Source organism: Geotrypetes seraphini, chromosome 1 (genome assembly GCF_902459505.1).
Source record: "Geotrypetes seraphini chromosome 1, aGeoSer1.1, whole genome shotgun sequence".
NCBI lineage: Eukaryota > Metazoa > Chordata > Amphibia > Gymnophiona > Dermophiidae > Geotrypetes > Geotrypetes seraphini.
This window is the reverse complement of record NC_047084.1, coordinates 185274187-185288628: the sequence shown is the minus strand read 5'-3', so window position 1 is coordinate 185288628 and position 14442 is coordinate 185274187. Positions and strand designations below refer to the sequence as shown.

Sequence of the window (14442 nt, the reverse complement as noted above, 5' to 3'; positions counted from 1 at the left end):
ATGTAAGAATATCTGCCTGCTGTCTCCAGATAACACCTGTTATAAGTAACTGCTTTTGCTATGTGGGGGGACCTGCAACCCAAATTACAGTGAGGAAATCAGAAACCAGACCCAAAAATCGCAACCTGCAACTGCTTAAAATTTCCCACAACCAACTTTTAAAAGCAGCAACTAGGATAGGAGACCATGCCTATGGTAATTTCAAAATGTGTATGTTACAAAAGGGGACCTAAAATGCTTGTTTAGGGCCCACTAAAGGGTTATCCCTTTCTAAGCTCCACCACCACTTTAAAAACAGACTGCTGGGACAGTCTTTTCATGGGAAGCAACATATGTCATATAATAGGTTGCCTTCTTGCTGATGACCTGGACCTGCATTCTGACAGCTTCTGAGATTAAGGGACGGGACTTGATATGCTGCTTTTTTGTGAGCTTGCAATCAAAGCGGTTTGCATAGTTTTAGTCAGGTACTCATTCTGTACTTGGGGCAGTAAAGTGACTTGCTCAGTCACAACGAGCTGAAGTGGGCATCGCACTCACAACCTTAAGGTATCGAGGTAGCTGTTCTAATCACTAGGCCACGTTGCAAGAAAGCAGCCCAATTTGGCCGGGACCTCCGCGCCTCCACCAGTTAGCTTTGTGGCGCGGTGTGTTGTGGGGGTTGCTGTGGTTCCCGTCGCTAGGGAGGCGGGAAGCCGCGAGGAAAGACATATACTGTGAGTGGGGACCGTCGCGGTACCGCTGGTCAGGACATGCTTGCTTGCCCTGAATCCAAGTCCCGCCTGACCAATGGACGCCGAACAGCGGCTGAGAAGTTTCGAGTCGTCCTGTCTTATCCCCATACGCCCAAGAAGACGGGATTGCCCCGGGAACTGTTCAAATGGCTGCAGAGCCTCGATTTGAGGTTCTACCCTACGAACTCCTGCAGGTAACGAGCCCAGCAACTACGACTCCCTCCTACTTCGACTCTCAACCCAGAATGGAGTCTGCTCCCAGAGCAGTCCTCTTTCCCTTCATCAGAATCCCGGAGTCCTCGCGAGGCGCATCTCCAAGACCCCCTCCAAGACCTTCACTATCACTGTCCCCAGTTGGTGGCCAGCTGCAACATGCATAAGCTATTGCAACCTAAACCTATTTAAAACAATCTAGATATTACTAAAAAAAAAAAAAAAAAGAAAACCCCTAAAATTTCAGTTCTGGCGCTGCTTTATTAGTTTTAGAGGATAATGCATTTCATAGATTTTGTAATTATGTTGTGTATCAGTTTAGACACTTAAAGGAAGAGTGATTCAGAAATCTGAACTAAGTTTGAGGCAGTTTTCATAAGATTCCTCTGGTCAAGATTTTTGGCATTACAGTGAGCAGTCTGGAACTAACAAGAAAGTTCTTAATAAAGACCTGGACTTTCATATGCATTACAAGTCATAAAATTGTCTGCTTTGGATCTCCCATCTGTCTTTCCCCTTCAAACCTAAGAATTGCCATACCGGCACAAACCGAAGGTTCATCAAGCCTGATATCCTGTTATTGTACTGCTTTCTTCTTTGGAATGACTTCTTTTGCTCATTGTATCCTGATTTGAGGAAGGGGATGTTAACTTCTGAAACTAGATAGGAGGTATTCTTGCTATTTTTTCTTCTATTTTAATTGGAAAAACACAGGGCCCCTTTTACAAAGCCGCAGTAGCAATTCTCCCAGGGCAGATGAGATGCACCAGAAGCTCATATGACTTGAATGTTCTTTGGTGCATTTGCCATGGGGGAATCATTACCACAGGTTTTATGAATGGAGCCTACAGTAAGTAAACTACATTATCCATTATGACTCTTTAGGTGTGATTAATCCACTCATCCACAGCATCTGTGCCCATTTAAAAAAAAAGGGCTAAATTATGGTTAGACAGTTGCTTTTTAGGATCGCTAAAAATGATCACTTTTTATCCCAGGACAAGCAGGTAGCTCGTCCATGGATCCCCTGTACGGACAGTTGCAAAAGTGCACCGGCACTTTAAGAACTTTAGAAAGTTCGTGACTGATTGCACTGCACATGCGCGAGTGCCTTCTCACCCGACATAGGTGCGCAGCTCCTCAGTTCTTAGTTTTCTGTGGAGCTAAGAAGTCGCGTTTTTGAACATTAGTTATTTTTGCCTTGTCTTCCTGCTCGCAAGTTCATTTAATACTTCTTTTCTTCTTCTTTTATTTCTTTTTCTACCTGCTAAGGTCCGGTAAAAAAAAGAAAATAAATTATTTTTTCCTGGTTTTCGCCTTTGGGCGCTTCATAGAAACATAGAAATAGACGGCAGATAAGGGCCACGGCCCATCTAGTCTGCCCACCGCAATGACCCTTCCCCGCCTATCTCAGTGAATAGATCCCACGTGTCTATCCCATTTGGCCTTAAAATCAGGCACGCTGCTGGCCTCAGGTCACTGAGGCCAGCAGCGTGCCTGATTTTAAGGCCAAATGGGATAGACACGTGGGATCTATTCACTGAGTTAGGCGGGGAAGGGTCATTGCGGTGGGCAGACTAGATGGGCCGTGGCCCTTATCTGCCGTCTATTTCTATGTTTCTATGAAGCGCCCAAAGGCGAAAAAATAATTTATTTTCTTTTTTTTTTACCGGACCTTAGCAGGGCCTCCATTCTCGCCTCAGCCTTTTGTTTTTGATTTGGCTGAGGAGGTTTTTCCGTTGATGTCCCGTCCATTAACGGGGTTTAAAAAGTGAGGCAGTTGCTAGAGGACATTTTTCGTCACTGACCCTCACAGCTAATGCATCCAGTGCCTTGGACCAGAACAACACATTGACATTTGTGCGCATTGTTCTAGTCTTAAGTAAACCATAAAAAGCCGCCTTCTTCAACAACAGCAATTGTTTGGTGCCGGCATGGAAGAGGAATCTTTGCATCCATCCACATCCAAGTCATCAGCATCGAAGGCACTGACGTCTTCCGATGAATCTGCATCAACCCCAGCATCGCAGCATCTTGCTCCTTCTGGTAAGCCAGCGAAGTCACCTGATTCCCAGGTGGGGTCGCAGGTCACTAAGGCATTGAGTCCAGTCATGTCAGCCAAGCAGAAACCCCATATGGGACTCGTTTTCAAATACATAGGTGCATTGTCCTCTTGAGTCATCGTCTTTGGAATGAGTCGAGGCACCAGTGATGCCACAGGTACCAGTGCCCACTTTAAGAGAGCAGTTTAAGCTTTCTTTTGTGTGGAGTATGGGGATCTATTTAAAATATTTAACCTGACATCGATGGCCCAGCTTGAGCATACCACCACCAGGGATGCCGGTACCAGCACTGTATCATCGATGTATTCCACTGGTTCCCAGCACCAGTCACCGTCCAGACATGCATCGAAGCATCGTGCCTCCAGTCATCATTCCAGTTCGTCGAGACACCATTCTTCTCCTCGACGATCTCTGTTGAGCAAGTGTTCTCAAAAACAAAACATGTTTCTCCAAAGCGTTCAGAGAAACGCAAATAACGTACACCATCTCCTCCAGATTGCAGCATTCCCTCCCCCTCCACTTCCCTGTGCAGCAGCAGCGTTTCCTCTACCCCCCCTTTCCCTTCCCGCGGTCTGGCCAGCTCCCTTAGTCCCTTACCGCCCCCTCTCTCCCTTCCCGCGGTCCCGACAAACCTTCCGATTCCAGCAGTGTCTGCAGCACTCTACATACGCTGCTTAGGGGCCTTCTACTGCCCAGCAAATCAGAGCAGTAGAAGGCCCCGAAGCAGCGTGTGTAGAGTGCTGCAGACGCTGCTTGAATCAGAAGGTTTCAGGACCCGCAGCCCTTGCTGGACCCGAAGTGAGCTCTGTGGGTTTTTAAGTCCGTTGGGGGAGGGGAAGAGAGCAGCTCCTCTCCCTTCCAGCTTCGTGCTTCTTTGCTTTATCCTTCAGATGGCAAGAGCCACCGCGGCCGATAGGCTCTGCGCTGCCGCGCGCATGCGCACTCCTACCTGCGGGTCCCTACAGCGCATGGAAAATGGGAGCACACAGGTGGGAGTGCACATGCGCGCTTAGGGCTTTATTATATTATATTATTATTATTATTATTATTATTTTGGTCATCCTTTCTTTTTCATTCTAGAATTCTAGAATGTATGCATGGTAATCTTATGTAAGTGGAACTTATAAAGTAACGATTAAAAAAATGTCAAAAGATGGGTACCAAATTCTGTTGATTGAAAATCAGTGGCATATATTGAATACACATATGTTTTCTCTTTTTTTTTTTTTCAAACCATTAGAGACTTTTCGAATGGCTACATCATAGCAGAAATTTTCTATTGGTATTTTCCTGATGACATTGAAATGCATGAATTTAAAACTGGAAACTCAATAGCAACGAAGTTGAGCAACTGGGCATTGCTTGAAAGGGTAAGCAGCTAAGTCAGTTACTAATAATTTATCTATACAAACATCCAATTTACTTTGTAGCATAGTGTATTAACTATAATATTGCATACCATCATTCCAAATTGCAGAAAATGATTTTTATTTAAAAATCAACATGCAAATTGGTGGGTTAAGTTTCAAGTTTTATTTTAATTTGATGAATCACTTATTTAGATTTACTAAGCGAGTTACATTATAAAAAAAATTAAAACATATATTTAGACATACCATTTAAAAATGATGGGTTAGACCGATAGACTTACAGACTAATCGATACACAAGGTAAGGAGGGATAGAACTACAATGCTTTAAAGAACAGAAAAGAACCATAGATGGAAAGAACATTAACTAACATATTGCTAGAATGGGGACCTGCCAGTTCTCAAATGTTGTGTATTACCATGCAGAATGTTCCCAGTTTGGTCTCTGAGTCTGATCTTTTATTCCCCATATCGACTGGGGCTGGGAATGTTGGGAAGGCACTATTCACAGCTGTTAGGGAAAGTAGCAGCTTAAGGATGACACTAAGATCCATATTCTATATATGGCGCCTAAAAAATCGGCACCAACTAGAGCAGTGCTTAGCACAATTCTACAATGTGTATGCACCGTTTATAGAAAAGTATTTAGTGTCTATGTGCATCACATAAGTTAGGTGCACCCATTAGGCTAGCTAAAACCAGGCCTAATGCCTGCATCTATGTTATGTATGCATCAGGAATAGAAAAGTCTTTGGTGGATTTAAAGATGTTCTCCCTGTGGAGCTGGGTTACATTTTCTCTCAGGGTTTCCGCAGCTGGCATTGTGCTTGAAACAGGTTTCCGGGTCTCGTTTCATCTTGTCAGGTAGAAACCAATGTTTCAGCCACCATGCTTTCTTCAGGGTATGCTGTGAGGTCTGCAGTTTGTCTCTGTAAATATTGGGTTCACTGACCTGATTGGGATTAGGGCCCTGATTGGCTCAAAACAATTTTGAGCCAATCAGGACCTTAGTCCCTTCCCACTGCATTGGGAGGGGGAAGGACTGCCATTTTTCAGCGGAAGGTATAGGGGTGTTGAGTGATGTTGGAGGGGTCCATGATGTCTGGGGTGTCGGGATGATGTGTGTGTGTGTGGGGGGGAGGCAGTGTTCCATGATGTCGGGTAGTGTAGGGGATTGTTCAGGTGTCAGGTGATGTGGGGGGAGTGACCAGAAATGTTGGGGGATGTCTCAGGGCTGGGTGTAGGGCTCTGTGGCTCAATTGATCTTGGCAGGGGGAGTCCCCATCAGCTGAGCCGGCAGGATTCCACAAAACCAGCTCAGCTGATGGGGATTTCTCTGCTGCAATCAGCTGATGGCAATCCCTCAGTGTGCTGATTTTTCCCCCCATTTCTGAATGGTAGAAATGGGGGGAAAAACTGGGGTGTCGGTGACAACTGGGGGAGTAAGGAGGGATCATGCCTTAATCCAGGGGTCCCCAAAGTCCCTCCTTGAGGGCCAAATCCAGTCAGGTGCATGCACTGCTTTCAATGCATATTCATTGGGGAAATCCTGAAAACCCGACTGGATTCGGCCCTCAAGGAGGGACTTTGGGGACCCCTGCCTTAATTCCTCCAGTGGTCATCTGGTCAGTTTGGGCAACTTTGGGGCACTTAGACGCAACTAAAACAGGTCTAACTGCTGGAATCTAAGTTCCCTCTAGGAAAGGTTTGATTATCACTGTACTACATCCAGGTTTAAGCCCGCCTGATTCCCACCCATAACATACATCCCAACATGCCCCTTTGAGCTCTGGATGCACAGCAGCTTAGAAATGCTGCTGCACGTCCAGAAATTTGGTTTTGATTATCGGCACTTGGACATCCCTGCTATTAGGACGTCCAAGTGCCGGTTTAGGCAGGTTTTTGAATCTTCTCCTCCCCCAGTACCTATTGTATCAACTTTATCCGTATCTTTGAATTTGTCTGGCCTTTATGTTGCCCTATTTTACTTTTTTTTTTAAAAAAAAAAAAATTCTCTTTTTTAAACTCCAATTTAGCAATTGTAAACTGTCCAGATATTTGTTTGATGGTCGGTATATCAAACTATAAATAAACTTGGAAACTTGGAAGCTAAAGTTTTGATTATGCCCCTCTAAATATTTGATACCCCTAGGTAGAGAGGCTTGGAGTTTAGAGTCTTTTGGGAGAAAAGTTTTCTAGACTACTATGCTAGCCTCTTGTTTACATTCTTACCAGATTTTCATCAGCATGATTTGTGGATCTTCTAATGCAGTGTGGCAGGGTTGCATATTCTGTGCCCTGTGAGAAAGCTGTAGAACTTCTTCAGCTAGTGGTCAAACAGCAAGAGTGCAGAAAGTGCATGGCTTGGGCAACTACGATGCTTTTTATGTGGCATCCAAGTCCTCCACCATGAGATGTACAGACTCGCTAGACTACATGCCTCAGAGCAGGAAGCTAGAGGGCATCCCATGCTATGGTGACAATCATTTTGATGACAAGGTAGAAGAGATCGGAAACTTTACCATCAAGTCACTATCCCAGCCCACTTCTAGTGTAGCCTCTTTTTCCAGGAGGTCCGCTGTTTGAGGGCAACAGAGGACCTACAGCTCTCAAAATTCTTCACCTCCTAAACTGTACCAAGGGAATGGTATAGTTTAGGGAGTGAAGAAGCTTTGTGTACAAAAAGATCATTTCTTAGCCAGATAGGATCAATTGCTTATGAGGTAGCAGAGATAGGATCAATTGTTTATGAGGCATCAACCTTCAGTTTGGCTTTTATCCCAGGACAAGCATGCAGGTATTCTCACTAGTGGGTGACGTCATCCAATGGAGCCCCGATGCGGACATCTCACAAGCATATTTGCTTGTAGAAACTTTTAGAAGTTTTGAGTTGCCCACACCGTGCATGCGTGAGTGCCTTCCCGCCCGTGCACCAGGCGTGTCTCCTCAGTTCTTTCTCTTCCGCGGAGCTGAGAAGTCTGTCTTCGACTCTCTGTGCGAAGTTCCTTCACTTGTGCCTTCTGTGCCCGCGGTTTTGAGGTTTTTTTTGGGCTCATTATCGTTGGTTCACGTTGCGTTTTCTTGTTTTAAAAAATAAAACAAATTTCTTTTGATCGTGGCTTCTATCTTGCGGCGGAGCTTTTTCGGCCTATGTCCCGGCCTGTTACCAGTTTTAAAAAGTGTGTCAAGTGCCAGCGCGCAATTTCATTGATGGACCCTCATCGACACTGTCTTCAGTGTCTCGGGCCTCAACATCTTCCGAAATCGTGCCGGCCTTGCTCCACACTTACAGCACATGCATATTCTGTGCCCTGTGAGAAAGCTGTAGAACTTCTTCAGCTAGTGGTCAAACAGCAAGAGTGCAGAAAGTGCATGGCTTGGGCAACTACGATGCTTTTTATGTGGCATCCAAGTCCTCCACCATGAGATGTACAGACTCGCTAGACTACATGCCTCAGAGCAGGAAGCTAGAGGGCATCCCATGCTATGGTGACAATAATTTTGATGACAAGGTAGAAGAGATCGGAAACTTTACCATCAAGTCACTATCCCAGCCCACTTCTAGTGTAGACTCTTTTTCCAGGAGGTCCGCTGTTTGAGGGCAACAGAGGACCTACAGCTCTCAAAATTCTTCACCTCCTAAACTGTACCAAGGGAATGGTATAGTTTAGGGAGTGAAGAAGCTTTGTGTACAAAAAGATCATTTCTTAGCCAGATAGGATCAATTGCTTATGAGGTAGCAGAGATAGGATCAATTGTTTATGAGGCATCAACCTTCAGTTTGGCTTTTATCCCAGGACAAGCATGCAGGTATTCTCACTAGTGGGTGACGTCATCCAATGGAGCCCCGATGCGGACATCTCACAAGCATATTTGCTTGTAGAAACTTTTAGAAGTTTTGAGTTGCCCACACCGTGCATGCGTGAGTGCCTTCCCGCCCGTGCACCAGGCGTGTCTCCTCAGTTCTTTCTCTTCCGCGGAGCTGAGAAGTCTGTCTTCGACTCTCTGTGCGAAGTTCCTTCACTTGTGCCTTCTGTGCCCGCGGTTTTGAGGTTTTTTTTGGGCTCATTATCGTTGGTTCACGTTGCGTTTTCTTGTTTTAAAAAATAAAACAAATTTCTTTTGATCGTGGCTTTTATCTTGCGGCAGAGCTTTTTCGGCCTATGTCCCGGCCTGTTACCAGTTTTAAAAAGTGTGTCAAGTGCCAGCGCACAATTTCATTGATGGACCCTCATCGACACTGTCTTCAGTGTCTCGGGCCTCAACATCTTCCGAAATCGTGTCGGCCTTGCTCCACACTTACAGCACATGCTTTTAAGCATCACTATGTTTTGTGGGAGTCGCTGTTTAGCATGCAGGCGTCCCCGGAGCTGCCCTAATCGCAGAGCTGCCTGCTGTCCCTGGATAACAACTGTTACGGTAAGTAACATTGCTTTCCCTGCAGCCTATTGATTGACTAAGGTTCTTTAGGAATGTCTGACCAATGGGCTTGCAGGGGTACCTATAGAGACAGTATCTTAGCAACTTTGAGCCTTATTTTGTTGCTGCAGCCTATTGACTGGCTAAGCTTTCTTAGAAATGTCTGACCAGTGTACTGCAGTTTTCTTTGTATCCTTTTACATTCCATATCTCTTCCCTCAGTCGCTGTTTCTCTCAGAACCTTTTACTATAGAGAGTGTGCCTTAGGAAATGGAGTACTTCAAGCAGTCACAACTTTGTGTTCCTCCTGCCATGATGGTTCTAAGATGTTGGGCCTGTCGGTCAGGAAACCTCTTGACTTCAGCACGCCATTCCACAGTTGTAGTCTAATGTTCCAACAGTCTTTCTCAGTGCATTCCGAACCTCACTCTGGTGCTTCAACAATCTGTCTCAGTGTGTTGCAAGCCTCACCCTGATGCTCCAATAGTCTTTCCAGTGCAATAGGTGAGACATTCTAGACAGTTGGGTTATTTTCCTTTAACTGCTTGGCTGCAGAAGGAATCCACTTCGGGTTTTTAATTCTACCTCTGGACTACTTCACTGATCAGTTTAGAGCCCCCTACAGCTTTTTCCTTCTGCAAGCATGTTTCCAGTTGTGTGTGTTCTGCTCTCCCCATTTTCTTATTTTTAATTCAATGTAATTCCATTCCTTTTTCGGGTAGTTCAGTGCTTGAAGTAATTTTGAAGCTTTGCCTGCTTGTATAATCACAGACTTTAGTCTATAGCAGACAGGCCTATCCCTCTGGGTACCTATTAGCAAGTCTGCAAAGTTTTCTCCGGAGCTCAGGGCCATCCCTGAAGTGGTCTCGCCTCCTGATAAGTAGGGGTCGAGTGCAGGCTGTTGGGTGCCCTTAGGATGCTCAGCAGTGACTTGCAGGGGGTCAGCTGCATCATCGCACCTCCGCCCATCTGGGGTGGAGCTGAAGTCAGACAAGGGAGTCTGGCAAGCAGCCCAAAGATCAACTTGATGAAGCATTCCCAGCTTTGTGGCAGTATTTTTAATCATCTGGCTTGTGTGTGTGAGAGCTGGAAGCAGACTTGCAGCACTTCTGTCTGATCTCAGGTCACAGTGAGTAAACCAGGCTGTCAGCCTGTGTGGGATGTCGTTCTAATTTTTGTGGCTCACGAAGTTCCAGACCTTATGCGAATGCCATGTCGCAGAGATATTCCCAGAACTACCGACGCAGATACACAGGCTACTGCCGCACTCAGCCTTCCTCCTCTCATTCTGCGCTAGCGGCCAGAAAAACTCAATGACGCCAGGCAGATGGATGCACCATGGAGCATAGGGGGCCGGCTTTCCAAATTTCTTCCTGCTTGGATGCGCATTACGTCTGACGAGTGGGTATTGGACATCGTTCGGTCGGGTTACAAGCTGGAATTTGCTCATCCTCTGACAAATTGGTTCGTAACCTCTCTGTCTGGTCGCCCGGACAAACTCTGGGTCCAAGCCATCATTCAGCACTTGCCTTCCAGGCATGTCTGCCTTGGACTCTGAAAGCTTGAATGAGCATGGACTGGTGGTTTCTCCCAAATTCACTGCACAAGGGCATACCACTACGCATTTCTTCCTGGGTTGTGGTGATGACAGATGTCAGCCTTTGAGGCTCGGGAGCATAGTGCAATTGTCCTGTTCAGGGGTGTTGGACACCCTCTCAATGGAAGTGGTCCATCTACCGGTTGGAGCTCCTGGCCATTTGACTAGCTCTGATGAGATTGCAGAAGATCCTGGAGGGCCAAGCGGTCCTGGTCTTCTCCGACAATGTGACAGCAGTAGCCTACATCAGTCGCCAGGGAGGGACCAAGCTCTGGCTCAGGAAGCCCGCCTGCTGTTTCTTTGGGCAGAGCCTCATCTTCTAGCACTGACAGCAGCACATTTGGCGGGCGTAGACAATGTTCAAGCCAATTTCCTCAGCAGAGAGATGCAGGATCTGGGAGAGTGGGTCCTGTCCCTGGAGGCGTTCCAAGCAATAGTGAGGCATTGGGGATGGCCCTGATTTGACCTCATGGCTGTGGCAAGAAACAGGAAAGCAGATCGCTTCAGTCAAAGATCTGAGCCCGGAAGCGAGGAGCTTGATGCTCTGGTACAGCCTTGGCCTCAGGAGATTCTCCTCTATGTAATTCCTCCTTGGTCACTGATTGGCCAAGTCCTTTGGAGGATCACGACTTATCCAGGTCGTGTCATTGTGGTGGCTCCAGATTGGCCTTGCAGACCTTGGCACGCAGATCTGATTTGCTTGCGCAGAAGTTGCAGCCTACGCCTCAGTGTTTATCTGGGCCTTCTCATGCAGGGTCCGATCACCATGGAAGACCCGGGTCATTTTCCTCTTATGGCATGGCTCTTGAACGCGAGATCTTAAGAACATAAAGGATATTCTGCCCTGCTTGTGGATACTCTGCTGAAGTCTAAGAAGTCATCCATGATAGCCTACGCTAAGGCGTGGAAGGCCTTCCAACATTGGTGTGCCCAGGACCAGGTGAACCCTTATTTAGCTCCGATCTCTCAGATTCTTGCCTTTCTGCAGGCTGTTTTGGACAAAGGCCTCACGGTGGTGTATCTTCGGGTTCAGGTGGCTGTGCTCTCCTGTTTTTGATCCTGGGAGCATCAGACTTCCTTGGCGTCTCATCCTGATATTGCAAGATTCATGAAGAGGGCTCTTCATATCCTCCCTCTAGTTAAGCATCCATTCCCTTCCTGGACTTTAACGTGGTGCTGTCTAGCTGTACCAAGGCTCCTTATGAGACCCTGTGAGAGGCTTCCCTCTTGGATTTGACACACAAGACAGTTTTTCTGGATGCCATTACCTCGGCATGCCGTATTTCAGAACTGCAGGTTTTGTCTTGCAGAGACCCTTTACTCCACATTTTGGAGATGGGGGTTTCTCTTTGCATGGTTCCCTCCTTCCTACCTAAGATGGTGTCCGCTTTTCATGTTAATCAGGACGTCTGTTTGCCTGCCTTTCAACCAACAGGTTCCAAGTCACAAGACCGCTTGTTGAAGAAACTTGATATGTTCAGAGTTCTGTGATATTTGGAGGTCACCAACAAGTTTTGTTTTTCTCACCATCTGTTTGTGCTGACTCATTCATTTAAGCAAGGCGGTCCCACTTCCAAGGCCACAATTTCCAGATAGATCTGTAGGGCCATTTTGTCAGCCTATATTCTTTCAGTGAAATGGTCCCCTGTTTCAGTTAAGGTGCATTCTACCAGGAGTGTGGCTTTTTTGTGGGCCAAAGCTAGATCTGTGCAGAGTGGCCACTTGGTCCTCTCTGCACAGGTTTGCTAAGTTCTACAGAGTGGATGTGGTGGCAAGACAGGACTCCACGTTTGGGTCCTCGGTCTTAAACATAGAAACATAGAAATAGACGGCAGATAAGGGCCACGGCCCATCTAGTCTGCCCACCCTAATGTCCCTCTGCTTCCTTTGCCCTGTGAATAGATCCCTCCCCTACCTTCGCCCTGTGAATAGATCCCATGTGACGATCCCATTTGGCCTTAAAATCAGGCACGCTACTGGCTTCGATCACATGCAGTGGAAGACTTTCAGCGATCAACCACCTTTCTGTGAAAAAGAATTTCCTGGTGTCAGCTCGTAGTTTCCCTCCCATAATTTTCCACGGGTGCCCTCTTGTTGTCGTGGGACCCTTGAAAAGGAAGATATCTTCCTCCGCCTCTATGCGGCCCGTGAGATACTTGAACGTCTCGATCATGTCCCCCCTCTCTCTGCGCTCCTCGAGTGAGTATAGCTGCAATTTGTCTAGCCGTTCCTCGTATGGGAGATCCTTGAGTCCTGAGACCATCCGGGTGGCCATTCTCTGAACCGACTCCAGTCTCAGCACATCCTTGCGATAATGCGGCCTCCAGAATTGCACACAGTATTCCAGATAGGGCCTCATCATGGATCTATACAATGGCATAATGACTTCCGGCTTCCGGCTGATGAAACCCCTGCGTATGCAACCTATGACTTGTCTTGCTTTGGATGAAGCTTGCTCCACTTGATTGGCAGCCTTCATGTCCTCGCTGACGATCACCCCTAAGTCGCGTTCTGCTACCGTTCTTGTAAGGATCTCGCTATTAAGGGTATAAGTCTTGCATGGATTTTGGCTGCCCAGGTGCATAAATTTGCATTTTTTGGCATTGAAGCTGAGTTCCAGGACCTAGACCAGCGCTCCAGTAGGAGTAGGTCGTGCATCATGTTGTCGGGCATTGAAACATCATCTATTGTGCATTTGCCCACTACATTACTTAGTTTGGCGTCATTGGCGAATAATGTTATTTTACCCCGAAGCCCTTCTGCCAAGTCCCTTATAAAGATGTTGAATAGGATTGGGCCCAAGACCGAGCCCTGTGGCACTCCACTGATCACCTCCGTCATTTCAGAGGGTGTGCTGTTCACCACCACCCTTTGAAGCCTACCTCCAAGCCAGTTCCCAACCCTTTTCATCAATGTGTCACCTAATCCTATAGAACTCATCTTGCTCAGCAACCTGCGGTGTGGTACGCTATCGAATGCTTTGCTAAAGTCCAGGTACACGATGTCCAGGGACTCCCCAATATCTAGCTTCCCCGTCACCCAGTCAAAGAAGCTGATCAGGTTGGATTGGCACGATCTTCCTTTAGTAAATCCATGTTGACGGGGATCCCATAGATTCTTCTCAACCAGGATCATATCCAATTGGTGTTTGATTAGAGTTTCCATTAGTTTGCTCACTATCGATGTTAAACTCACTGGTCTGTAGTTTGCTGTCTCCATCTTGGAGTCTTTCTTGTGGAGTGGAATGACGTTAGCCGTTCTCCAGTCCGACGGGACGCTGCCTTTCCTAAGGGAGAGGTTGGACAGTGGCTCCGCCAGGACATCACACAGCTCCCTTAGCACCCTGGGGTGTAGGTTGTCAGGCCCCATTGCCTTGTTAACCTTGAGCCTTGATAGCTCACTGTAGACACTGCTGGGCGTAAACTCGAAGTTACTAAACGGGTCAACTGAGTCAACCCTTGTCTGTAGCTGAGGGCCAAGCCCCGGCGCTTCTCGGGTGAAGACTGAGCTGAAGTATTCATTTAATAGTTGGGCTTTTTCCGAATCCTTTTCCACATAGTCTCCGTCTGGTTTCCTAAGATGTACAATCCCGCCTGAGTTTTTACTTCTGTCACTGATATACCTAAAGAAGGATTTATCTCCCTTCTTGATGTTTTTTTGCCAGAGACTCCTCCATGTGGAACTTAGCTTCCCTGACTGCCGTTTTGATGTGGTGCAAGGATCGGCGCAGCTTGCCCACCCTAGTTTGTTGGGGGACTGCTTTTGTACATCCCTACTATCTAGAATGTCTCACCTATTGCACTGGAAAAAGAGATTATGTACTTACCCCAGTAAGCTCTTTTGCCCTGTCTTTATTGCGCCTTCTTACAGTTTGCAGTTTGTTTATGCTTCTCCAAGCTGATTCTTGGATGTCTGATAGTCCTGAGGGCTGGAAAGAATTTGTATATATTTCAATTTAATGGGGAGTAGTTCTGAGCTCCATTGAAGCCTTTGTTGGTAGTTGATGGTACTGTTTAGTTATGTTTGAGCAGAACCCTTTGTTTAAGC

The 14442-nt window shown here is 46.7% G+C and overlaps 1 protein-coding gene across 4 annotated transcripts in view; it reads left to right on the top strand.

Annotated features, from left to right (window-relative positions):
* Positions 1-346: 346 nt before the first annotated feature.
* Positions 347-14442, top strand: part of SPATA4 (spermatogenesis associated 4) — a 61015-nt gene continuing 46919 nt past the window's right edge. Inside the window, exons 1-2 of one of the 4 annotated variants that reach the window (XM_033942806.1) lie at positions 347-467; positions 4251-4380. In XM_033942806.1, coding sequence (XP_033798697.1) covers positions 415-467; positions 4251-4380 — 183 coding nt within the window. In that variant the 5' untranslated portion in view covers positions 347-414. Of the gene's footprint in view, positions 468-570; positions 929-974; positions 1618-2570; positions 2994-4250; positions 4381-14442 lie in introns of those variants that run through there. The other 3 variants (XM_033942801.1, XM_033942824.1, XM_033942817.1) reach the window with 3 other exon arrangements.